Source organism: Impatiens glandulifera, chromosome 8 (assembly GCF_907164915.1).
Source record: "Impatiens glandulifera chromosome 8, dImpGla2.1, whole genome shotgun sequence".
Classification (NCBI taxonomy): domain Eukaryota; kingdom Viridiplantae; phylum Streptophyta; class Magnoliopsida; order Ericales; family Balsaminaceae; genus Impatiens; species Impatiens glandulifera.
In genome coordinates this window covers 1,201,679-1,225,802 of record NC_061869.1, presented here as the reverse complement: position 1 = coordinate 1,225,802, position 24,124 = coordinate 1,201,679, and the positions used below count along the sequence as shown (strand labels likewise).

At 35.9% G+C, this 24,124-nt stretch overlaps 13 protein-coding genes across 13 annotated transcripts; 12 read left to right on the top strand and 1 right to left on the bottom strand.

Moving 5' to 3' along the window:
- Positions 1-1,307: 1,307 nt before the first annotated feature.
- On the top strand, positions 1,308-2,036 carry LOC124911633 (ATP-dependent Clp protease proteolytic subunit-like). The gene is made up of 2 exons (XM_047452137.1): positions 1,308-1,548; positions 1,624-2,036. Exons 1-2 carry the CDS (start codon positions 1,308-1,310, stop codon positions 2,034-2,036), a joined length of 654 nt encoding a protein of 217 aa, XP_047308093.1.
- Positions 2,037-2,406: 370 nt separating this feature from the next.
- On the top strand, positions 2,407-2,799 carry LOC124911632 (proline-rich receptor-like protein kinase PERK1). Its single transcript, XM_047452136.1, has 2 exons — positions 2,407-2,415; positions 2,485-2,799. Exons 1-2 carry the CDS (start codon positions 2,407-2,409, stop codon positions 2,797-2,799), a joined length of 324 nt encoding a protein of 107 aa, XP_047308092.1.
- Positions 2,800-3,064: 265 nt separating this feature from the next.
- Positions 3,065-4,749, top strand: LOC124911631 (ATP-dependent Clp protease proteolytic subunit-like). Its single transcript, XM_047452135.1, has 3 exons — positions 3,065-3,260; positions 4,046-4,261; positions 4,337-4,749. The coding sequence occupies exons 1-3, from the start codon at positions 3,065-3,067 to the stop codon at positions 4,747-4,749; spliced, it is 825 nt and encodes a 274-aa protein (XP_047308091.1).
- A 3,084-nt stretch (positions 4,750-7,833) lies between these two features.
- LOC124911630 (proline-rich receptor-like protein kinase PERK1) lies at positions 7,834-8,226 on the top strand. The gene is made up of 2 exons (XM_047452134.1): positions 7,834-7,842; positions 7,912-8,226. The coding sequence occupies exons 1-2, from the start codon at positions 7,834-7,836 to the stop codon at positions 8,224-8,226; spliced, it is 324 nt and encodes a 107-aa protein (XP_047308090.1).
- Positions 8,227-10,905: 2,679 nt separating this feature from the next.
- LOC124911629 (ATP-dependent Clp protease proteolytic subunit-like) lies at positions 10,906-11,634 on the top strand. The gene is made up of 2 exons (XM_047452133.1): positions 10,906-11,146; positions 11,222-11,634. Exons 1-2 carry the CDS (start codon positions 10,906-10,908, stop codon positions 11,632-11,634), a joined length of 654 nt encoding a protein of 217 aa, XP_047308089.1.
- A 365-nt stretch (positions 11,635-11,999) lies between these two features.
- On the top strand, positions 12,000-12,403 carry LOC124912029 (proline-rich receptor-like protein kinase PERK1). Its single transcript, XM_047452583.1, has 2 exons — positions 12,000-12,013; positions 12,083-12,403. The coding sequence occupies exons 1-2, from the start codon at positions 12,005-12,007 to the stop codon at positions 12,395-12,397; spliced, it is 324 nt and encodes a 107-aa protein (XP_047308539.1). The 5' UTR covers positions 12,000-12,004; the 3' UTR covers positions 12,398-12,403.
- Positions 12,404-12,662: 259 nt separating this feature from the next.
- On the top strand, positions 12,663-14,341 carry LOC124911628 (ATP-dependent Clp protease proteolytic subunit-like). Its single transcript, XM_047452132.1, has 3 exons — positions 12,663-12,858; positions 13,644-13,859; positions 13,935-14,341. Exons 1-3 carry the CDS (start codon positions 12,663-12,665, stop codon positions 14,339-14,341), a joined length of 819 nt encoding a protein of 272 aa, XP_047308088.1.
- Positions 14,342-14,716: 375 nt separating this feature from the next.
- On the top strand, positions 14,717-15,649 carry LOC124911627 (glucosamine 6-phosphate N-acetyltransferase-like). The gene is made up of 3 exons (XM_047452131.1): positions 14,717-14,725; positions 14,795-15,095; positions 15,312-15,649. Exons 1-3 carry the CDS (start codon positions 14,717-14,719, stop codon positions 15,647-15,649), a joined length of 648 nt encoding a protein of 215 aa, XP_047308087.1.
- A 2,330-nt stretch (positions 15,650-17,979) lies between these two features.
- On the bottom strand, positions 17,980-18,708 carry LOC124911625 (ATP-dependent Clp protease proteolytic subunit-like). Its single transcript, XM_047452128.1, has 2 exons — positions 18,468-18,708; positions 17,980-18,392 (listed from the first exon to the last, which is right to left on the bottom strand). The coding sequence occupies exons 1-2, from the start codon at positions 18,706-18,708 to the stop codon at positions 17,980-17,982; spliced, it is 654 nt and encodes a 217-aa protein (XP_047308084.1).
- Positions 18,709-19,674: 966 nt separating this feature from the next.
- LOC124911621 (ATP-dependent Clp protease proteolytic subunit-like) lies at positions 19,675-20,238 on the top strand. The gene is made up of 2 exons (XM_047452125.1): positions 19,675-19,750; positions 19,826-20,238. Exons 1-2 carry the CDS (start codon positions 19,675-19,677, stop codon positions 20,236-20,238), a joined length of 489 nt encoding a protein of 162 aa, XP_047308081.1.
- Positions 20,239-20,608: 370 nt separating this feature from the next.
- LOC124911619 (proline-rich receptor-like protein kinase PERK1) lies at positions 20,609-21,001 on the top strand. Its single transcript, XM_047452123.1, has 2 exons — positions 20,609-20,617; positions 20,687-21,001. Exons 1-2 carry the CDS (start codon positions 20,609-20,611, stop codon positions 20,999-21,001), a joined length of 324 nt encoding a protein of 107 aa, XP_047308079.1.
- Positions 21,002-21,196: 195 nt separating this feature from the next.
- On the top strand, positions 21,197-21,541 carry LOC124911618 (glucosamine 6-phosphate N-acetyltransferase-like; the record flags this gene model as incomplete). Its single annotated transcript, XM_047452122.1, has 1 exon — positions 21,197-21,541. A coding segment is annotated over one exon (333 nt), but the record flags the coding sequence as incomplete, so codon positions are not given.
- An 833-nt stretch (positions 21,542-22,374) lies between these two features.
- On the top strand, positions 22,375-22,932 carry LOC124911617 (ATP-dependent Clp protease proteolytic subunit-like). Its single transcript, XM_047452121.1, has 2 exons — positions 22,375-22,450; positions 22,526-22,932. Exons 1-2 carry the CDS (start codon positions 22,375-22,377, stop codon positions 22,930-22,932), a joined length of 483 nt encoding a protein of 160 aa, XP_047308077.1.
- Positions 22,933-24,124: the final 1,192 nt, after the last annotated feature.

Genomic DNA, 24,124 nt, shown 5'->3' with positions numbered 1-24,124 from the left:
AAGTCTTATCTTCTCTTTCTCTCTTCTTTTCTTCTTCCGGCGACAAGCTTCTTCCGGCGACTTTATGGATTCCTCACTCCTCTCTCTCTCTTCAGTTTCCCAAACAAGATACTGTGAAATTCTTGTACTTTCCATGATTCTTTTGAGGTTTTTTTTGGGTTTTTTGGATTGTTGGGCGGCTCTGTGCCAACGGGCAGAGGGACAACATTCAATATCCATGTTTTTCATTTGAAATTGGTTTTATATATATGTATCCCTCATTCTCTCCCTCATTCACACTTCACAATTCATCATGTTGAATCTTATAAAATTCACAGCAGCAGCTGCTTCCCGACAACCACTTTCAAGAGGTTTTAAACAAAAAAAAATGTTTCAAAACTTAATTAAATCAATAAAATATATTATTAATTAATTATTTATACACCGACAACCCATGTGCAAGCTGCTAGCCTGCTGCTACCGGTAAGGATGACAATTTGAAACCGCCCCGCGAAAACCGAACCGAATTGCCCCGTTTGGGACGGTTTTTCCCCGAAACCGAACGAGAATGGGACGGGGATGGTATTTGTGCCCCCCACCCCGATCCGCCCCGATTTCACCCCGTTTTCACCCCGATTCTTCCCCGAATACCATAAACATAATTAAATATATTAAATCACCAATATATTTATTTACTTACTATATTTTATAAGAGTATTAAAATTATTTCTTTACAATAATATAAAATTTTAATATATTACAATATATATTATATTAAAAAAATCGTTTATATAATTTTATTGTATAATTTTTATTTATTTTTTTAAAATAAAAATTATTAACGGTGCCCCGCGGGATTCCCCGAAACCGAAAAAAACCGAACGGGGCGGGGATGGTATTAAAAAAATCCCCGAAATTAAAATGGGGTGGGGATGGTAATTGCATTCCCCGCCCCGAACCGCCCCATTGCCATCCCTAGCTACCGGCTTTCTAAAAGCTTAAAGCTTTGTTTGTTTATATTTTCAAACCAAAGAAGTCTTATCTTCTCTTTCTCTCTTCTTCTTCTTCTTCTTCCGGCGACAAGCTTCTTCCGGCGACTTTATGGATTCCTCACTCCTCTCTCTCTCTTCAGTTTCCCAAACAAGATACTGTGAAATTCTTGTACTTTCCATGATTCTTTTGAGGTTTTTTTGGGTTTTTTGGATTGTTGGGCGGCTCTGCGCCAACGGGCAGAGGGACAACATTCAATATCCATGTTTTTCATTTGAAATTGGTTTTATATATATGTATCCCTCATTCTCTCCCTCCTTCACACTTCACAATTCATCATGTTGAATCTTATAAAATTCACAGCAGCAGCTGCTTCCCGACAACCATTTTCAAGAGGTTTTAGGACTCCCCCATTTATTTCATCATTCCTCTTGGAAAAGAGAAGGATCAATGTCACTGGGTTGATCGACGACGAAAACGCTGAATCCATAATTTTTCAACTCATGTACTTTGAGTACAGGAATCCAAAAGCGTCAATCCAAATGATTATCAATTCTGGGGGAAGATTAATAACTTCAGGTAGGTTTCTTTCTTTTCTTTTTTCTTCTTCTTATTACATTACCTAATTGGCTATTTATTGATTTTTTATGTTAGGACTTGCTGTTTATGATCAAATGAAGGCGCTGAAATGTCCTGTACACACTTGTTGTGTCGGGAATGCAGCATCCATGGCTGCAGTGTTATTGGCAGGAGGGGAGAAAGAATTTCGATATGCTTCCGCGAACAGCTCCGTGATGATCCACTCTGTCATAGGTGGATATCAGGGAAGCTCAAAAGACGTACAAATTACATTTAATCAACTAATGGCAGAGGAGGACAAAATTGTTCTCGCTTTGGCAAGAGACACCGGAAGTTCAATCGATGTTATCAGGAAATGTATTGAGAGGGATAACTTCATGTCCCCTCAACAGGCCAAGCATTTAGGATTGATCGATATCATAGGTACCCTTCCCCCCATTCCCTCGCCAAAACATGAACATCCCAAGGCCGACAATGATAAGAATTAGGGTTCTAAATATGGTTCTGTCTAATTGATTAACTATTTAGTATTATTATTAGTTAGTGGATTATATTCCCCATCCCCCATTATGATTATGATGGGCTTTTGTTTTTTTTGATGGGATGATACTGCTGATTATGAAACCAAAGAATTTTATTGTTTTGATATTATTTAATGATGCTGAAATATTTTGAATAAATTTTGCTGAAATATTTTGAATGAATTTTGAGATTGTTTATGTTTGACTTCATTCCTTTGCTTGATTTGTTATTTCTGATTAATTTAGGTTAAACAATTCTATACAAGCTTATATAACTTGGCTCTAAAAATGCAAATTCTCTTAAAATATCAGTAAAGCTTATATAACTTGACCTAGAATGAGCCAGGTAAGAACAGATTGACTGTAATTCATTCACCAGGGTAAAAACAGATTTACTGACATTATTCATGTATAGGTTGTGAGGGCATTAGAAGGAGATGTATCGTTGGCTGATCTAAACGAAGGAATCAAGCCTGGACACAGTACAGTATACAGTTCTCATGAAAGTTCTGATTACGACACAAGCCAATACAATGAAGATATGAAGAAATTTAGGAAGATGGCTTTCGAAACACAGGAGCAGGGAAGTAGCGAGTACAGTGGAGGAAGAACTACGAGCGAATATGGTTTGAATCCATCCGGTTCAAGCGGTGAAGGAGTTGTTAACACGAGAGAAATGGAAATGGGGAGGTTGAAGAAAGACAGTTCAGGGTTCGGTATTGGAAGCTAATTGTAAGACCTTAAATTCATTCTTATACAAAGCAATTTGTTTGTGTATTTTATTGCAAGATATATATAAGTTTCAATTCTTTATTTTAAATTTATTGGTTGAGTTTAGTTTATAGGTCTCATTTGACTTGGCTTGTGTATTCATTCTCTATTGAGATTAACCAAAATATTATTATAACTTCATTTCTGATCATAATTTCGAAGAGCGATTCCGAGAGTTGAGTTTATACGGAGACGATCATGTAATTTGTGTAATTGAGGATCCAATGAACAAGAATAAGATCATTGCAACTGGGAGTGTGTTCATCGAGAGAAAGTTCATTCGAAATTGTGGAAAAGTTGCGCATATTGAAGATATCGTTGTCGATTCCGCCGCTCGAGGGATGAATCTTGGGAAGAAGATCGTAGGTTTCCTCACTGATCATGCTCAATCGACTGGTTGTTATAAGGTGATTCTCGATTGTAGCTTGGAGAACAAAACGTTTTATGAAAAGTGTGGTTTCAAGCAAAAGGAAATCCAGATTGTTAGATATTTCATTTGATTTCAGTTTTCAAATAATGTTAGATATTTCATTTGATTTCAGTTTTCAAATAATGTTCAATTTAAGATGATATTATTTAGGGTTTAAACACTCCTTTGCTTCATCTGTTATTTCTGATTCAAGCACTCAAGCAAAAAATCGTTTATATAATTTTATTGTATAATTTTTATTTATTTTTTTAAAATAAAAATTATTAACGGTGCCCCGCGGGATTCCCCGAAACCGAAAAAAACCGAACGGGGCGGGGATGGTATTAAAAAAATCCCCGAAATTAAAATGGGGTGGGGATGGTAATTGCATTCCCCGCCCCGAACCGCCCCATTGCCATCCCTAGCTACCGGCTTTCTAAAAGCTTAAAGCTTTGTTTGTTTATATTTTCAAACCAAAGAAGTCTTATCTTCTCTTTCTCTCTTCTTCTTCTTCTTCCGGCGACAAGCTTCTTCCGGCGACTTTATGGATTCCTCACTCCTCTCTCTCTCTTCAGTTTCCCAAACAAGATACTGTGAAATTCTTGTACTTTCCATGATTCTTTTGAGGTTTTTTTGGGTTTTTTGGATTGTTGGGCGGCTCTGCGCCAACGGGCAGAGGGACAACATTCAATATCCATGTTTTTCATTTGAAATTGGTTTTATATATATGTATCCCTCATTCTCTCCCTCCTTCACACTTCACAATTCATCATGTTGAATCTTATAAAATTCACAGCAGCAGCTGCTTCCCGACAACCATTTTCAAGAGGTTTTAGGACTCCCCCATTTATTTCATCATTCCTCTTGGAAAAGAGAAGGATCAATGTCACTGGGTTGATCGACGACGAAAACGCTGAAGCCATAATTTTTCAACTCATGTACTTTGAGTACAGGAATCCAAAAGCGCCAATCCAAATGATTATCAATTCTGGGGGAAGATTAATAACTTCAGGTAGGTTTCTTTCTTTTCTTTTTTCTTCTTCTTATTACATTACCTAATTGGCTATTTATTGATTTTTTATGTTAGGACTTGCTGTTTATGATCAAATGAAGGCGCTGAAATGTCATGTACACACTTGTTGTGTCGGGAATGCAGCATCCATGGCTGCAGTGTTATTGGCAGGAGGGGAGAAAGAATTTCGATATGCTTCCGCGAACAGCTCCGTGATGATCCACTCTGCCATAGGTGGATATCAGGGAAGCTCAAAAGACGTACAAATTACATTTAATCAACTAATGGCAGAGGAGGACAAAATTGTTCTTGCTTTGGCAAGAGACACCGGAAGTTCAATCGATGTTATCAGGAAATGTATTGAGAGGGATAACTTCATGTCCCCTCAACAGGCCAAGCATTTAGGATTGATCGATATCATAGGTACCCTTCCCCCCATTCCCTCGCCAAAACATGAACATCCCAAGGCCGACAATGATATGAATTAGGGTTCTAAATATGGTTCTGTCTAATTGATTAACTATTTAGTATTATTATTAGTTAGTGGATTATATTCCCCATCCCCCATTATGATTATGATGGGCTTTTGTTTTTTTTGATGGGATGATACTGCTGATTATGAAACCAAAGAATTTTATTGTTTTGATATTATGTAATGATGCTGAAATATTTTGAATAAATTTTGCTGAAATATTTTGAATGAATTTTGAGATTGTTTATGTTTGACTTCATTCCTTTGCTTGATTTGTTATTTCTGATTAATTTAGGTTAAACAATTCTATACAAGCTTATATAACTTGGCTCTAAAAATGCAAATTCTCTTAAAATATCAGTAAAGCTTATATAACTTGACCTAGAATGAGCCAGGTAAGAACAGATTGACTGTAATTCATTCACCAGGGTAAAAACAGATTTACTGACATTATTCATGTATAGGTTGTGAGGGCATTAGAAGGAGATGTATCGTTGGCTGATCTAAACGAAGGAATCAAGCCTGGACACAGTACAGTATACAGTTCTCATGAAAGTTCTGATTACGACACAAGCCAATACAATGAAGATATGAAGTAATTTAGGAAGATGGCTTTCGAAACACAGGAGCAGGGAAGTAGCGAGTACAGTGGAGGAAGAACTACGAGCGAATATGGTTTGAATCCATCCGGTTCAAGCGGTGAAGGAGTTGTTAACACGAGAGAAATGGAAATGGGGAGGTTGAAGAAAGACAGTTCAGGGTTCGGTATTGGAAGCTAATTGTAAGACCTTAAATTCATTCTTATACAAAGCAATTTGTTTGTGTATTTTATTGCAAGATATATATAAGTTTCAATTCTTTATTTTAAATTTATTGGTTGAGTTTAGTTCATAGGTCTCATTTGACTTGGCTTGTGTATTTATTCTCTATTGAGATTAACCAAAATATTATTATAACTTCATTTCTGATCATAATTTCGAAGAGCGATTCCGAGAGTTGAGTTTATACGGAGACGATCATGTAATTTGTGTAATTGAGGATCCAATGAACAAGAATAAGATCATTGCAACTGGGAGTGTGTTCATCGAGAGAAAGTTCATTCGAAATTGTGGAAAAGTTGCGCATATTGAAGATATCGTTGTCGATTCCGCCGCTCGAGGGATGAATCTTGGGAAGAAGATCGTAGGTTTCCTCACTGATCATGCTCAATCGACTGGCTGTTATAAGGTGATTCTCGATTGTAGCTTGGAGAACAAAACGTTTTATGAAAAGTGTGGTTTCAAGCAAAAGGAAATCCAGATTGTTAGATATTTCATTTGATTTCAGTTTTCAAATAATGTTAGATATTTCATTTGATTTCAGTTTTCAAATAATGTTCAATTTAAGATGATATTATTTAGGGTTTAAACACTCCTTTGCTTCATCTGTTATTTCTGATTCAAGCACTCAAGCAAAAAATCGTTTATATAATTTTATTGTATAATTTTTATTTATTTTTTTAAAATAAAAATTATTAACGGTGCCCCGCGGGATTCCCCGAAACCGAAAAAAAACCGAACGGGGCGGGGATGGTATTAAAAAAATCCCCGAAATTAAAATGGGGTGGGGATGGTAATTGCATTCCCCGCCCCGAACCGCCCCATTGCCATCCCTAGCTACCGGCTTTCTAAAAGCTTAAAGCTTTGTTTGTTTATATTTTCAAACCAAAGAAGTCTTATCTTCTCTTTCTCTCTTCTTCTTCTTCTTCCGGCGACAAGCTTCTTCCGGCGACTTTATGGATTCCTCACTCCTCTCTCTCTCTTCAGTTTCCCAAACAAGATACTGTGAAATTCTTGTACTTTCCATGATTCTTTTGAGGTTTTTTTGGGTTTTTTGGATTGTTGGGCGGCTCTGCGCCAACGGGCAAAGGGACAACATTCAATATCCATGTTTTTCATTTGAAATTGGTTTTATATATATGTATCCCTCATTCTCTCCCTCCTTCACACTTCACAATTCATCATGTTGAATCTTATAAAATTCACAGCAGCAGCTGCTTCCCGACAACCATTTTCAAGAGGTTTTAGGACTCCCCCATTTATTTCATCATTCCTCTTGGAAAAGAGAAGGATCAATGTCACTGGGTTGATCGACGACGAAAACGCTGAATCCATAATTTTTCAACTCATGTACTTTGAGTACAGGAATCCAAAAGCGCCAATCCAAATGATTATCAATTCTGGGGGAAGATTAATAACTTCAGGTAGGTTTCTTTCTTTTCTTTTTTCTTCTTCTTATTACATTACCTAATTGGCTATTTATTGATTTTTTATGTTAGGACTTGCTGTTTATGATCAAATGAAGGCGCTGAAATGTCCTGTACACACTTGTTGTGTCGGGAATGCAGCATCCATGGCTGCAGTGTTATTGGCAGGAGGGGAGAAAGAATTTCGATATGCTTCCGCGAACAGCTCCGTGATGATCCACTCTGCCATAGGTGGATATCAGGGAAGCTCAAAAGACGTACAAATTACATTTAATCAACTAATGGCAGAGGAGGACAAAATTGTTCTCGCTTTGGCAAGAGACACCGGAAGTTCAATCGATGTTATCAGGAAATGTATTGAGAGGGATAACTTCATGTCCCCTCAACAGGCCAAGCATTTAGGATTGATCGATATCATAGGTACCATTCCCCCCATTCCCTCGCCAAAACATGAACATCCCAAGGCCGACAATGATATGAATTAGGGTTCTAAATATGGTTCTGTCTAGTTGATTAACTATTTAGTATTATTATTAGTTAGTGGATTATATTCCCCATCCCCCATTATGATTATGATGGGCTTTTGTTTTTTTTGATGGGATGATACTGCTGATTATGAAACCAAAGAATTTTATTGTTTTGATATTATGTAATGATGCTGAAATATTTTGAATAAATTTTGCTGAAATATTTTGAATGAATTTTGAGATTGTTTATGTTTGACTTCATTCCTTTGCTTGATTTGTTATTTCTGATTAATTTAGGTTAAACAATTCTATACAAGCTTATATAACTTGGCTCTAAAAATGCAAATTCTCTTAAAATATCAGTAAAGCTTATATAACTTGACCTAGAATGAGCCAGGTAAGAACAGATTGACTGTAATTCATTCACCAGGGTAAAAACAGATTTACTGACATTATTCATGTATAGGTTGTGAGGGCATTAGAAGGAGATGTATCGTTGGCTGATCTAAACGAAGGAATCAAGCCTGGACACAGTACAGTATACAGTTCTCATGAAAGTTCTGATTACGACACAAGCCAATACAATGAAGATATGAAGAAATTTAGGAAGATGGCTTTCGAAACACAGGAGCAGGGAAGTAGCGAGTACAGTGGAGGAAGAACTACGAGCGAATATGGTTTGAATCCATTCGGTTCAAGCGGTGAAGGAGTTGTTAACACGAGAGAAATGGAAATGGGGAGGTTGAAGAAAGACAGTTCAGGGTTCGGTATTGGAAGCTAATTGTAAGACCTTAAATTCATTCTTATACAATGCAATTTATTTGTGTATTTTATTGCAAGATATATATAAGTTTCAATTCTTTATTTTAAATTTATTGGTTGAGTTTAGTTTATAGGTCTCATAGCTAGTCAACATATATAATATATAATATATAAAAATAAAAATAAAAATAAAATTATATATATACAATGATATTATAAAAATATTAGTTGTTAAAGCTAAACAACAAAACCATAACATCATTGTAGAGAATTCAAATAAATAATATGAAGGTTTCATTTTCATAAAAATAAACTCTAATTTAAAAATAAAATACAACCTATCATTCAAGTTAAGCTGTGAAAAAAGAGAAACAAAAAAAGGCACATAATTACAAACTTTTATTGACATGATCTCCCTTGTAGTTAGTTGTAACTACACCATAAAAAAAAATATAAGCTTTGTCAACTTAAGACTTGTTTTAATAATAAATGCAATAATGATTATGTTCTTGTTAATAATTTTGGAATATATATATATATAAGTTGAAAAATGTTATATTATGTATTGGAAGAAATCTAACTAAAAAATCACTTATATTTCTAATTTATTATATATTAATAAATTGAGATTATTTGGGTAATTAAATTCAATTATTCAACTAATCCGATAACATCAAATTCTTATTGAATTAAGTCATTTTCAATCACTAATTTAAAAAACCAAAAAAAATATTTCAAAACTTAATTAAATCAATAAAATATATTATTAATTAATTATTTATACACCGACAACCCATGTGCAAGCTGCTAGCCTGCTGCTACCGCCTACCGGCTTTCTAAAAGCTTAAAGCTTTGTTTGTTTATATTTTCAAACCAAAGAAGTCTTATCTTCTCTTTCTCTCTTCTTTTCTTCTTCCGGCGACAAGCTTCTTCCGGCGACTTTATGGATTCCTCACTCCTCTCTCTCTCTCTTCAGTTTCCCAAACAAGATACTAAGAAATTCTTGTACTTTCCATGATTCTTTTGAGGTTTTTTTGGGTTTTTTGGATTGTTGGGCGGCTCTGCGCCAACGGGCAGAGGGACAACATTCAATATCCATGTTTTTTATTTGAAATTGGTTTTATATATATGTATCCCTCATTCTCTCCCTCCTTCACACTTCACAATTCATCATGTTGAATCTTATAAAATTCACAGCAGCAGCTGCTTCCCGACAACCACTTTTAAGAGGTTTTAAACAAAAAAAATGTTTCAAAACTTAATTAAATCAATAAAATATATTATTAATTAATTATTTATACACCGACAACCCATGTGCAAGCTGCTAGCCTGCTGCTACCTACCGGCTTTCTAAAAGCTTAAAGCTTTGTTTGTTTATATTTTCAAACCAAAGAAGTCTTATCTTCTCTTTCTCTCTTCTTCTTCTTCTTCCGGCGACAAGCTTCTTCCGGCGACTTTATGGATTCCTCACTCCTCTCTCTCTCTTCAGTTTCCCAAACAAGATACTGTGAAATTCTTGTACTTTCCATGATTCTTTTGAGGTTTTTTTGGGTTTTTTGGATTGTTGGGCGGCTCTGCGCCAACGGGCAGAGGGACAACATTTAATATCCATGTTTTTCATTTAAAATTGGTTTTATATATATGTATCCCTCATTCTCTCCCTCCTTCACACTTCACAATTCATCATGTTGAATCTTATAAAATTCACAGCAGCAGCAGCTTCCCGACAACCACTTTCAAGAGGTTTTAAACAAAAAACAATGTTTCAAAACTTAATTAAATCAATAAAATATATTATTAATTAATTATTTATACACCGACAACCCATGTGCAAGCTGCTAGCCTGCTGCTACCGGTAAGGATGGCAATTTGAAACCGCCCCGCGAAAACCGAACCGAATTGCTCCGTTTGGGACGGTTTTTCCCCGAAACCGAACGAGAATGGGGCGGGGATGGTATTTGTGCCCCCCACCCCGATCCGCCCCGATTTCACCCCGTTTTCACCCCGATTCTTCCCCGAATACCATAAACATAATTAAATATATTAAATCACCAATATATTTATTTACTTACTTTATTTTATAAGAGTATTAAAATTATTTCTTTACAATAATATAAAATTTTAATATATTACAATATATATTATATTAAAAAAATCGTTTATATAATTTTATTGTATAATTTTTATTTATTTTTTTAAAATAAAAATTATTAACGGTGCCCCGCGGGATTTCCCGAAACCGAAAAAAACCTAACGGGGCGGGGATGGTATTAAAAAAATCCCCGAAATTAAAATGGGGCGGGGATGGTAATTGCATTCCCCGCCCCGAACCGCCCCATTGCCATCCCTAGCTACCGGCTTTCTAAAAGCTTAAAGCTTTGTTTGTTTATATTTTCAAACCAAAGAAGTCTTATCTTCTCTTTCTCTCTTCTTCTTCTTCTTCCGGCGACAAGCTTCTTCCGTCGACTTTATGGATTCCTTACTCCTCTCTCTCTCTTCAGTTTCCCAAACAAGATACTGTGAAATTCTTGTACTTTCCATGATTCTTTTGAGGTTTTTTTTGGGTTTTTTGGATTGTTGGGCGGCTCTGCGCCAACGGGCAGAGGGACAACATTCAATATCCATGTTTTTCATTTGAAATTGGTTTTATATATATGTATCCCTCATTCTCTCCCTCCTTCACACTTCACAATTCATCATGTTGAATCTTATAAAATTCACAGCAGCAGCTGCTTCCCGACAACCATTTTCAAGAGGTTTTAGGACTCCCCCATTTATTTCATCATTCCTCTTGGAAAAGAGAAGGATCAATGTCACTGGGTTGATCGACGACGAAAACGCTGAATCCATAATTTTTCAACTCATGTACTTTGAGTACAGGAATCCAAAAGCGCCAATCCAAATGATTATCAATTCTGGGGGAAGATTAATAACTTCAGGTAGGTTTCTTTCTTTTCTTTTTTCTTCTTCTTATTACATTACCTAATTGGCTATTTATTGATTTTTTATGTTAGGACTTGCTGTTTATGATCAAATGAAGGCGCTGAAATGTCCTGTACACACTTGTTGTGTCGGAAATGCAGCATCCATGGCTGCAGTGTTATTGGCAGGAGGGGAGAAAGAATTTCGATATGCTTCCGCGAACAGCTCCGTGATGATCCACTCTGCCATAGGTGGATATCAGGGAAGCTCAAAAGACGTACAAATTACATTTAATCAACTAATGGCAGAGGAGGACAAAATTGTTCTCGCTTTGGCAAGAGACACCGGAAGTTCAATCGATGTTATCAGGAAATGTATTGAGAGGGATAACTTCATGTCCCCTCAACAGGCCAAGAATTTAGGATTGATCGATATCATAGGTACCCTTCCCCCCATTCCCTCGCCAAAACATGAACATCCCAAGGCCGACAATGATATGAATTAGGGTTCTAAATATGGTTCTGTCTAATTGATTAACTATTTAGTATTATTATTAGTTAGTGGATTATATTCCCCATCCCCCATTATGATTATGATGGGCTTTTGTTTTTTTTGATGGGATGATACTGCTGATTATGAAACCAAAGAATTTTATTGTTTTGATATTATGTAATGATGCTGAAATATTTTGAATAAATTTTGCTGAAATATTTTGAATGAATTTTGAGATTGTTTATGTTTGACTTCATTCCTTTGCTTGATTTGTTATTTCTGATTAATTTAGGTTAAACAATTCTATACAAGCTTATATAACTTGGCTCTAAAAATGCAAATTCTCTTAAAATATCAGTAAAGCTTATATAACTTGACCTAGAATGAGCCAGGTAAGAACAGAATGTCTGTAATTCATTCACTAGGGTAAAAACAGATTTACTGACATTATTCATGTATAGGTTGTGAGGGCATTAGAAGGAGATGTATCGTTGGCGGATCTAAACGAAGGAATCAAGCCTGGACACAGTACAGTATACAGTTCTCATGAAAGTTCTGATTACGACACAAGCCAATACAATGAAGAAATGAAGAAATTTAGGAAGATGGCTTTCGAAACACAGGAGCAGGGAAGTAGCGAGTACAGTGGAGGAAGAACTACGAGCGAATATGGTTTGAATCCATCTGGTTCAAGCGGTGAAGGAGTTGTTAACACGAGAGAAATGGAAATGGGGAGGTTGAAGAAAGACAGTTCAGGGTTCGGTATTGGAAGCTAATTGTAAGACCTTAAATTCATTCTTATACAAAGCAATTTGTTTGTGTATTTTATTGCAAGATATATATAAGTTTCAATTCTTTATTTTAAATTTATTGGTTGAGTTTAGTTTATAGGTCTCATTTGACTTGGCTTGTGTATTCATTCTCTATTGAGATTAACCAAAATATTATTATAACTTCATTTCTGATCATAATTTCGAAGAGCGATTCCGAGAGTTGAGTTTATACGGAGACGATCATGTAATTTGTGTAATTGAGGATCCAATGAACAAGAATAAGATCATTGCAACTGGGAGTGTGTTCATCGAGAGAAAGTTCATTCGAAATTGTGGAAAAGTTGCGCATATTGAAGATATCGTTGTCGATTCCGCCGCTCGAGGGATGAATCTTGGGAAGAAGATCGTAGGTTTCCTCACTGATCATGCTCAATCGACTGGCTGTTATAAGGTGATTCTCGATTGTAGCTTGGAGAACAAAACGTTTTATGAAAAGTGTGGTTTCAAGCAAAAGGAAATCCAGATGGTTAGATATTTCATTTGATTTCAGTTTTCAAATAATGTTAGATATTTCATTTGATTTCAGTTTTCAAATAATGTTCAATTTAAGATGATATTATTTAGGGTTTAAACACTCCTTTGCTTCATCTGTTATTTCTGATTCAAGCACTCAAGCAAAAAATCGTTTATATAATTTTATTGTATAATTTTTATTTATTTTTTTAAAATAAAAATTATTAACGGTGCCCCGCGGGATTCCCCGAAACCGAAAAAAACCGAACGGGGCGGGGATGGTATTAAAAAAATCCCCGAAATTAAAATGGGGCGGGGATGGTAATTGCATTCCCCGCCCCGAACCGCCCCATTGCCATCCCTAGCTACCGGCTTTCTAAAAGCTTAAAGCTTTGTTTGTTTATATTTTCAAACCAAAGAAGTCTTATCTTCTCTTTCTCTCTTCTTCTTCTTCTTCCGGCGACAAGCTTCTTCCGGCGACTTTATGGATTCCTCACTCCTCTCTCTCTCTTCAGTTTCCCAAACAAGATACTGTGAAATTCTTGTACTTTCCATGATTCTTTTGAGGGTTTTTTGGGTTTTTTGGATTGTTGGGCGGCTCTGCGCCAACGGGCAGAGGGACAACATTCAATATCCATGTTTTTCATTTGAAATTGGTTTTATATATATGTATCCCTCATTCTCTCCCTCCTTCACACTTCACAATTCATCATGTTGAATCTTATAAAATTCACAGCAGCAGCTGCTTTCCGACAACCATTTTCAAGAGGTTTTAGGACTCCCCCATTTATTTCATCATTCCTCTTGGAAAAAAGAAGTATCAATGTCACTGGGTTGATCGACGACGAAAACGCTGAATCTATAATTTTTCAACTCATGTACTTTGAGTACAGGAATCCAAAAGCGCCAATCCAAATGATTATCAATTCTGGGGGAAGATTAATAACTTCAGGTAGGTTTCTTTCTTTTCTTTTTTCTTCTTCTTATTACATTATCTAATTGGCTATTTATTGATTTTTTATGTTAGGACTTGCTGTTTATGATCAAATGAAGGCGCTGAAATGTCATGTACACACTTGTTGTGTCGGGAATGCAGCATCCATGGCTGCAGTGTTATTGGCAGGAGGGGAGAAAGAATTTCGATATGCTTCCGCGAACAGCTCCGTGATGATCCACTCTGCCATAGGTGGATATCAGGGAAGCTCAAAAGACGTACAAATTACATTTAATCAACTAATGGCAGAGGAGGACAAAATTGTTCTCGCTTTGGCAAGAGACACCGGAAGTTCAATCGATGTTATCAGGAAATGTATTGAGAGGGATAACTTCATGTCCCCTCAACAGGCCAAGCATTTAGGATTGATCGATATCATAGGTACCCTTCCCCCATTCCCTCGCCAAAACATGAACATCCCAAGGCCGACAATGATATGAATTAGGGTTCTAAATATGGTTCTATCTAATTGATTAACTATTTAGTATTATTATTAGTTAGTGGATTATATTCCCCATCCCCCATTATGATTATGATGGGCTTTTGTTTTTTTTGATGGGATGATACTACTGATTATGAAACCAAAGAATTTTATTATTTTGATATTATGTAATGATGCTGAAATATTTTGAATAAATTTTGCTGAAATATTTTGAATGAATTTTGAGATTGTTTATGTTTGACTTCATTCCTTTGCTTGATTTGTTATTTCTGATTAATTTAGGTTAAACAATTCTATACAAGCTTATATAACTTGGCTCTAAAAATGCAAATTCTCTTAAAATATCAGTAAAGCTTATATAACTTGACCTAGAATGAGCCAGGTAAGAACAGATTGACTGTAATTCATTCACTAGGGTAAAAACAGATTTACTGACATTATTCATGTATAGGTTGTGAGGGCATTAGAAGGAGATGTATCGTTGGCTGATCTAAACGAAGGAATCAAGCCTGGACACAGTACAATATACAGTTCTCATGAAAGTTCTGATTACGACACAAGCCAATACAATGAAGATATGAAGAAATTTAGGAAGATGGCTTTCGAAACACAGGAGCAGGGAAGTAGCGAGTATAGTGGAGGAAGAACTACGAGCGAATATGGTTTGAATCCATCCGGTTCAAGCGGTGAAGGAGTTGTTAACACGAGAGAAATGGAAATGGGGAGGTTGAAGAAAGACAGTTCAGAGTTCGGTATTGGAAGCTAATTGTAAGACCTTAAATTCATTCTTATACAAAGTATTTGTTTGTGTATTTTATTGCAAGATATATATAAGTTTCAATTCTTTATTTTAAATTTATTGGTTGAGTTTAGTTTATAGGTCTCATTTGACTTGGCTTGTGTATTCATTCTCTATTGAGATTAACCAAAATATTATTATAACTTCATTTCTGATCATAATTTCGAAGAGCGATTCCGAGAGTTGAGTTTATACGGAGACGATCATGTAATTTGTGTAATTGAGGATCCAATGAACAAGAATAAGATCATTGCAACTGGGAGTGTGTTCATCGAGAGAAAGTTCATTCGAAATTGTGGAAAAGTTGCGCATATTGAAGATATCGTTGTCGATTCCGCCGCTCGAGGGATGAATCTTGGGAAGAAGATCGTAGGTTTCCTCACTGATCATGCTCAATCGACTGGCTGTTATAAGGTGATTCTCGATTGTAGCTTGGAGAACAAAACGTTTTATGAAAAGTGTGGTTTCAAGCAAAAGGAAATCCAGATGGTTAGATATTTCATTTGATTTCAGTTTTCAAATAATGTTAGATATTTCATTTGATTTCAGTTTTCAAATAATGTTCAATTTAAGATGATATTATTTAGGGTTTAAACACTCCTTTGCTTCATCTGTTATTTCTGATTCAAGCACTCAAGCAAAAAATCGTTTATATAATTTTATTGTATAATTTTTATTTATTTTTTTAAAATAAAAATTATTAACGGTGCCCCGCGGGATTCCCCGAAACCGAAAAAAACCAAACGGGGCGGGGATGGTATTAAAAAAATCCCCGAAATTAAAATGGGGCGGGGATGGTAATTGCATTCCCCGCCCCGAACCGCCCCATTGCCATCCCTAGCTACCGGCTTTCTAAAAGCTTAAAGCTTTGTTTGTTTATATTTTCAAACCAAAGAAGTCTTATCTTCTCTTTCTCTCTTCTTCTTCTTCTTCCGTCGACAAGCTTCTTCCGGCGACTTTATGGATTCCTCACTCCTCTCTCTCTCTTCAGTTCCCCAAACAAGATACTGTGAAATTCTTGTACTTTCCATGATTCTTTTGAGGTTTTTTTTGGGTTTTTTGGATTGTTGGGCGGCTCTGCGCCAACGGGCAGAGGGACAACATTCAATATCCATGTTTTTCATTTGAAATTGGTTTATATATATGTATCCCTCATTCTCTCCCTCCTTCACACTTCACAATTCATCATGTTGAATCTTATAAAATTCACAGCAGCAGCTGCTTCCCGACAACTAGGGATGGCAATGGGGCGGTTCGGGGCGGGGAATGCAATTACCATCCCCGCCCCATTTTAATTTCGGGGATTTTTTTAATACCATCCCCGCCCCGTTCGGTTTTTTTTCGGTTTCGGGGAATCCCGCGGGGCACCGTTAATAATTTTTATTTTAAAAAAATAAATAAAAATTATACAATAAAATTATATAAACAATTTTTTGCTTGAATGCTTGAATTAGAAATAACAGATGAAGCAAAGAAGTGTTTAAACCCTAAATAATATCATCTTAAATTGAACATTATTTGAAAACTGAAATCAAATGAAATATCTAACCATCTGGATTTCCTTTTGCTTGAAACCACACTTTTCATAAAACGTTTTGTTCTCCAAGCTACAATCGAGAATCACCTTATAACAGCCAGTCGATTGAGCATGATCAGTGAGGAAACCTACGATCTTCTTCCCAAGATTCATCCCTCGAGCGGCGGAATCGACAACGATATCTTCAATATGCGCAACTTTTCCACAATTTCGAATGAACTTTCTCTCGATGAACACACTCCCAGTTGCAATGATCTTATTCTTGTTCATTGGATCCTCAATTACACAAATTACATGATCGTCTCCGTATAAACTCAACTCTCGGAATCGCTCTTCGAAATTATGATCAGAAATGAAGTTATAATAATATTTTGGTTAATCTCAATAGAGAATGAATACACAAGCCAAGTCAAATGAGACCTATAAACTAAACTCAACCAATAAATTTAAAATAAAGAATTGAAACTTATATATATCTTGCAATAAAATACACAAACAAATTGCTTTGTATAAGAATGAATTTAAGGTCTTACAATTAGCTTCCAATACCGAACCCTGAACTGTCTTTCTTCAACCTCCCCATTTCCATTTCTCTCGTGTTAACAACTCCTTCATCGCTTGAACCGGATGGATTCAAACCATATTCGCTCGTAGTTCTTCCTCCACTGTACTCGCTACTTCCCTGCTCCTGTGTTTCGAAAGCCATCTTCCTAAATTTCTTCATATCTTCATTGTATTGGCTTGTGTCGTAATCAGAACTTTCATGAGAACTGTATACTGTACTGTGTCCAGGCTTGATTCCTTCGTTTAGATCAGCCAACGATACATCTCCTTCTAATGCCCTCACAACCTATACATGAATAATGTCAGTAAATCTGTTTTTACCCTAGTGAATGAATTACAGTCAATCTGTTCTTACCTGGCTCATTCTAGGTCAAGTTATATAAGCTTTACTGATATTTTAAGAGAATTTGCATTTTTAGAGCCAAGTTATATAAGCTTGTATAGAATTGTTTAACCTAAATTAATCAGAAATAACAAATCAAGCAAAGGAATGAAGTCAAACATAAACAATCTCAAAATTCATTCAAAATATTTCAGCAAAATTTATTCAAAATATTTCAGCATCATTACATAATATCAAAACAATAAAATTCTTTGGTTTCATAATCAGCAGTATCATCCCATCAAAAAAAACAAAAGCCCCCATCATAATCATAATGGGGGATGGGGAATATAATCCACTAACTAATAATAATACTAAATAGTTAATCAATTAGACAGAACCATATTTAGAACCCTAATTCATATCATTGTCGGCCTTGGGATGTTCATGTTTTGGCGAGGGAATGGGGGGAAGGGTACCTATGATATCGATCAATCCTAAATGCTTGGCCTGTTGAGGGGACATGAAGTTATCCCTCTCAATACATTTCCTGATAACATCGATTGAACTTCCGGTGTCTCTTGCCAAAGCGAGAACAATTTTGTCCTCCTCTGCCATTAGTTGATTAAATGTAATTTGTACGTCTTTTGAGCTTCCCTGATATCCACCTATGGCAGAGTGGATCATCACGGAGTTGTTTGCGGAAGCATATCGAAATTCTTTCTCCCCTCTTGCCAATAACACTGCAGCCATGGATGCTGCATTCCCGACACAACAAGTGTGTACAGGACATTTCAGCGCCTTCATTTGATCATAAACAGCAAGTCCTAACATAAAAAATCAATAAATAGCCAATTAGGTAATGTAATAAGAAGAAGAAAAAAGAAAAGAAAGAAACCTACCTGAAGTTATTAATCTTCCCCCAGAATTGATAATCATTTGGATTGGCGCTTTTGGATTCCTGTACTCAAAGTACATGAGTTGAAAAATTATGGATTCAGCGTTTTCGTCGTCGATCAACCCAGTGACATTGATCCTTCTCTTTTCCAAGAGGAATGATGAAATAAATGGGGGAGTCTTAAAACCTCTTGAAAATGGTTGTCGGGAAGCAGCTGCTGCTGTGAATTTTATAAGATTCAACATGATGAATTGTGAAGTGTGAAGGAGGGAGAGAATGAGGGATACATATATATAAAACCAATTTCAAATGAAAAACATGGATATTGAATGTTGTCCCTCTGCCCGTTGGCGCAGAGCCGCCCAACAATCCAAAAAACCCAAAAAAAACCTCAAAAGAATCATGGAAAGTACAAGAATTTCACAGTATCTTGTTTGGGAAACTGAAGAGAGAGAGAGGAGTAAGGAATCCATAAAGTCGACGGAAGAAGCTTGTCGCCGAAAGAAGAAGAAGAGAGAAAGAGAAGATAAAACTTCTTTGGTTTGAAAATATAAACAAACAAAGCTTTAAGCTTTTAGAAAGCCGGTAGCTAGGGATGGCAATGGGGCGGTTCGGGGCGGGGAATGCAATTACCATCCCCGCCCCATTTTAATTTCGGGGATTTTTTTAATACCATCCCCGCCCCGTTAGGTTTTTTTCGGTTTCGGGGAATCCCGTGGGGCACCGTTAATAATTTTTATTTTAAAAAAATAAATAAAAATTATACAATAAAATTATATCAACAATTTTTTTAATATAATATATATTGTAATATATTAAAATTTTATATTATTGTAAAGAAATAATTTTAATACTCTTATAAAATATAGTAAGTAAATAAATATATTGGTGATTTAATATATTTAATTATGTTTATGGTATTCGGGGAAGAATCGGGGTGAAAACGGGGTGAAATCGGGGCGGATCGGGGTGGGGGGCACAAATACCATCCCCGTCCCATTCTCGTTCGGTTTCGGGGAAAAACCGTCCCAAACGGGGCAATTCGGTTCGGTTTTCGCGGGGCGGTTTCAAATTGCCATCCTTACCGACAACCATTTTCAAGAGGTTTTAGGACTCCCCCATTTATTTCATAATTCCTCTTGGAAAAGAGAAGGATCAATGTCACTGGGTTGATCGACGACGAAAACGCTGAATCCATAATTTTTCAACTCATGTACTTTGAGTACAGGAATCCAAAAGCGCCAATCCAAATGATTATCAATTCTGGGGGAAGATTAATAACTTCAGGTAGGTTTCTTTCTTTTCTTTTTTCTTCTTCTTATTACATTATCTAATTGGCTATTTATTGATTTTTTATGTTAGGACTTGCTGTTTATGATCAAATGAAGGCGCTGAAATGTCTTGTACACACTTGTTGTGTCGGGAATGCAGCATCCATGGCTGCAGTGTTATTGGCAGGAGGGGAGAAAGAATTTCGATATGCTTCCGCGAACAGCTCCGTGATGATCCACTCTGCCATAGGTGGATATCAGGGAAGCTCAAAAGACGTACAAATTACATTTAATCAACTAATGGCAGAGGAGGACAAAATTGTTCTCGCTTTGGCAAGAGACACCGGAAGTTCAATCGATGTTATCATGAAATGTATTGAGAGGGATAACTTCATGTCCCCTCAACAGGCCAAGCATTTAGGATTGATCGATATCATAGGTACCCTTCCTCCCATTCCCTCGCCAAAATATGAACATCCCAAGGCCGACAATGATATGAATTAGGGTTCTAAATATGGTTCTGTCTAATTGATTAACTATTTAGTATTATTATTAGTTAGTGGATTATATTCCCCATCCCCCATTATGATTATGATGGGCTTTTGTTTTTTTTGATGGGATGATACTGCTGATTATGAAACCAAAGAATTTTATTGTTTTGATATTATGTAATGATGCTGAAATATTTTGAATAAATTTTGCTGAAATATTTTGAATGAATTTTGAGATTGTTTATGTTTGACTTCATTCCTTTGCTTGATTTGTTATTTCTGATTAATTTAGGTTAAACAATTCTATACAAGCTTATATAACTTGGCTCTAAAAATGCAAATTCTCTTAAAATATCAGTAAAGCTTATATAACTTGAACTAGAATGAGCCAGGTAAGAACAGATTGACTGTAATTCATTCACCAGGGTAAAAACAGATTTACTGACATTATTCATGTATAGGTTGTGAGGGCATTAGAAAGAGATGTATCGTTGGCTGATCTAAACGAAGGAATCAAGCCTGGACACAGTACAGTATACAGTTCTCATGAAAGTTCTGATTACGACACAAGCCAATACAATGAAGATATGAAGAAATTTAGGAAGATGGCTTTCGAAACACAGGAGCAGGGAAGTAGCGAGTACAGTGGAGGAAGAACTACGAGCGAATATGGTTTGAATCCATCCGGTTCAAGCGGTGAAGGAGTTGTTAACACGAGAGAAATGGAAATGGGGAGGTTGAAGAAAGACAGTTCAGGGTTCGGTATTGGAAGCTAATTGTAAGACCTTAAATTCATTCTTATACAAAGCAATTTGTTTGTGTATTTTATTGCAAGATATATATAAGTTTCAATTCTTTATTTTAAATTTATTGGTTGAGTTTAGTTTATAGGTCTCATTTGACTTGGCTTGTGTATTCATTCTCTATTGAGATTAACCAAAATATTATTATAACTTCATTTCTGATCATAATTTCGAGAGTTGAGTTTATACGGAGACGATCATGTAATTTGTGTAATTGAGGATCCAATGAACAAGAATAAGATCATTGCAACTGGGAGTGTGTTCATCGAGAGAAAGTTCATTCGAAATTGTGGAAAAGTTGCGCATATTGAAGATATCGTTGTCGATTCCGCCGCTCGAGGGATGAATCTTGGGAAGAAGATCGTAGGTTTCCTCACTGATCATGCTCAATCGACTGGCTGTTATAAGGTGATTCTCGATTGTAGCTTGGAGAACAAAACGTTTTATGAAAAGTGTGGTTTCAAGCAAAAGGAAATCCAGATGGTTAGATATTTCATTTGATTTCAGTTTTCAAATAATGTTAGATATTTCATTTGATTTCAGTTTTCAAATAATGTTCAATTTAAGATGATATTATTTAGGGTTTAAACACTCCTTTGCTTCATCTGTTATTTCTGATTCAAGCACTCAAGCAAAAAATCGTTTATATAATTTTATTGTATAATTTTTATTTATTTTTTTAAAATAAAAATTATTAACGGTGCCCCGCGGGATTCCCCGAAACCGAAAAAAACCGAACGGGGCGGGGATGGTATTAAAAAAATCCCCGAAATTAAAATGGGGCGGGGATGGTAATTGCATTCCCCGCCCCGAACCGCCCCATTGCCATCCCTAGCTACCGGCTTTCTAAAAGCTTAAAGCTTTGTTTGTTTATATTTTCAAACCAAAGAAGTCTTATCTTCTCTTTCTCTCTTCTTCTTCTTCTTCCGGCGACAAGCTTCTTCCGGCGACTTTATGGATTCCTCACTCCTCTCTCTCTCTTCAGTTTCCCAAACAAGATACTGTGAAATTCTTGTACTTTCCATGATTCTTTTGAGGTTTTTTTGGGTTTTTTGGATTGTTGGGCGGCTCTGCGCCAACGGGCAGAGGGACAACATTCAATATCCATGTTTTTCATTTGAAATTGGTTTTATATATATGTATCCCTCATTCTCTCCCTCCTTCACACTTCACAATTCATCATGTTGAATCTTATAAAATTCACAGCAGCAGCTGCTTCCTGACAACCATTTTAAAGAGGTTTTAGGACTCCCCCATTTATTTCATCATTCCTCTTGGAAAAGAGAAGGATCAATGTCACTGGGTTGATCGACGACGAAAACGCTGAATCCATAATTTTTCAACTCATGTACTTTGAGTACAGGAATCCAAAAGCGCCAATCCAAATGATTATCAATTCTGGGGGAAGATTAATAACTTCAGGTAGGTTTCTTTCTTTTCTTTTTTCTTCTTCTTATTACATTATCTAATTGGCTATTTATTGATTTTTTATGTTAGGACTTGCTGTTTATGATCAAATGAAGGCGCTGAAATGTCCTGTACACACTTGTTGTGTCGGGAATGCAGCATCCATGGCTGCAGTGTTATTGGCAGGAGGGGAGAAAGAATTTCGATATGCTTCCGCGAACAGCTCCGTGATGATCCACTCTGCCATAGGTGGATATCAGGGAAGCTCAAAAGACGTACAAATTACATTTAATCAACTAATGGCAGAGGAGGACAAAATTGTTCTCGCTTTGGCAAGAGACACCGGAAGTTCAATCGATGTTATCAGGAAATGTATTGAGAGGGATAACTTAATGTCCCCTCAACAGGCCAAGCATTTAGGATTGATCGATATCATAGGTACCCTTCCCCCATTCCCTCGCCAAAACATGAACATCCCAAGGCCGACAATGATATGAATTAGGGTTCTAAATATGGTTCTGTCTAATTGATTAACTATTTAGTATTATTATTAGTTAGTGGATTATATTCCCCATCCCCCATTATGATTATGATGGGGGCTTTTGTTTTTTTTGATGGGATGATACTGCTGATTATGAAACCAAAGAATTTTATTGTTTTGATATTATGTAATGATGCTGAAATATTTTGAATAAATTTTGCTGAAATATTTTGAATGAATTTTGAGATTGTTTATGTTTGACTTCATTCCTTTTGCTTGATCTGTTATTTCTGATTCAATTTAGGTTAAATAATTCTATACAAGTTTATATAACTTGGCTCTAAAAATACAAATTCTCTTAAATCTCTATTAATTTATAGATTACATCATATTTGAAAAAGGAGACAGGTTTTATAATTGGACCATATATTGATTTTTTTTAATTATATATAGAAATTTGAATTCAAATATTTTTACTTTTCTTACTAAGACTGAAGTAGTCCGAAGAAAACTATAACTGAATGTTGCCCTATAGTGATGATTTTTTTTTCATTTTTGGACTATTTTGTACTTTTTTTTCAAAGTTTAGAGGCTTAATACTTTTCAGAGTAAGATATGAGGCATTTTTTTTTGTCCTTTTTTCCAATATCCTATTATCATAGAGATTGACAACTTCAGGAATGAGAATACACTTACCGTTGTGGTCTTAGGATCAAGATACGGAGCAAGTTCTTCAGCTGTGACCACTCCGCCATTTGATGATATGTACTCCCCAATCTGTACGTTTATGTGCATTGATCAGGAATGATTGTATGCACACTAGTCAGATGATTGAAGATAGACTTGAGAAGTAGTCAATTACCAATTTCCAACGCTCCTCTTCTATACCTTGATTTGGTTCACCATCCCCAAAAACAAATGAGAAAATCTAAAAAAAATAAAAGGAAAATCCAAGTTGCCAAGTTAGCATTTGTTCTCAAATCCCCAGGGAAAAGAGGAAGCAAACAATAATAATATTTTGGAAATCCTGACAGACAGATTCAACGAAGTTCATCCCATTATATGCTCGCTTTCGTTGCCTCCTGTAGTAATATGGATCCCAGTACCTAAAGAGAACCTTGCATGAGTTAGGCTTCAAATTCATTCCAAGTAATGAATTCAAACAGGATAAAATTTAACTAGTACAATGATACAACATAAATATTAGG

Excerpts from the sequence above, each read along its gene's own strand:
- LOC124911633 (XM_047452137.1), top strand. The coding sequence starts at position 1,308 with ATGTTGAATCTTATAAAATTCACAGCAGCAGCTGCTTCCCGACAACCA. Across the intron at positions 1,549-1,623 it reads GGGAAGATTAATAACTTCAG|GACTTGCTGTTTATGATCAA; the intron begins GTAGGTTTCTTT and ends TTTTTATGTTAG.
- LOC124911631 (XM_047452135.1), top strand. The coding sequence starts at position 3,065 with ATGAACAAGAATAAGATCATTGCAACTGGGAGTGTGTTCATCGAGAGA. Across the intron at positions 3,261-4,045 it reads TTATAAGGTGATTCTCGATT|CAGCAGCTGCTTCCCGACAA; the intron begins GTAGCTTGGAGA and ends TAAAATTCACAG. Across the intron at positions 4,262-4,336 it reads GGGAAGATTAATAACTTCAG|GACTTGCTGTTTATGATCAA; the intron begins GTAGGTTTCTTT and ends TTTTTATGTTAG.
- LOC124911629 (XM_047452133.1), top strand. The coding sequence starts at position 10,906 with ATGTTGAATCTTATAAAATTCACAGCAGCAGCTGCTTCCCGACAACCA. Across the intron at positions 11,147-11,221 it reads GGGAAGATTAATAACTTCAG|GACTTGCTGTTTATGATCAA; the intron begins GTAGGTTTCTTT and ends TTTTTATGTTAG.
- LOC124911628 (XM_047452132.1), top strand. The coding sequence starts at position 12,663 with ATGAACAAGAATAAGATCATTGCAACTGGGAGTGTGTTCATCGAGAGA. Across the intron at positions 12,859-13,643 it reads TTATAAGGTGATTCTCGATT|CAGCAGCTGCTTTCCGACAA; the intron begins GTAGCTTGGAGA and ends TAAAATTCACAG. Across the intron at positions 13,860-13,934 it reads GGGAAGATTAATAACTTCAG|GACTTGCTGTTTATGATCAA; the intron begins GTAGGTTTCTTT and ends TTTTTATGTTAG.
- LOC124911627 (XM_047452131.1), top strand. Across the intron at positions 15,096-15,311 it reads GAAAGACAGTTCAGAGTTCG|AGCGATTCCGAGAGTTGAGT; the intron begins GTATTGGAAGCT and ends ATAATTTCGAAG.
- LOC124911625 (XM_047452128.1), bottom strand. The coding sequence starts at position 18,708 with ATGTTGAATCTTATAAAATTCACAGCAGCAGCTGCTTCCCGACAACCA. Across the intron at positions 18,393-18,467 it reads GGGAAGATTAATAACTTCAG|GACTTGCTGTTTATGATCAA; the intron begins GTAGGTTTCTTT and ends TTTTTATGTTAG.
- LOC124911621 (XM_047452125.1), top strand. The coding sequence starts at position 19,675 with ATGTACTTTGAGTACAGGAATCCAAAAGCGCCAATCCAAATGATTATC. Across the intron at positions 19,751-19,825 it reads GGGAAGATTAATAACTTCAG|GACTTGCTGTTTATGATCAA; the intron begins GTAGGTTTCTTT and ends TTTTTATGTTAG.
- LOC124911617 (XM_047452121.1), top strand. The coding sequence starts at position 22,375 with ATGTACTTTGAGTACAGGAATCCAAAAGCGCCAATCCAAATGATTATC. Across the intron at positions 22,451-22,525 it reads GGGAAGATTAATAACTTCAG|GACTTGCTGTTTATGATCAA; the intron begins GTAGGTTTCTTT and ends TTTTTATGTTAG.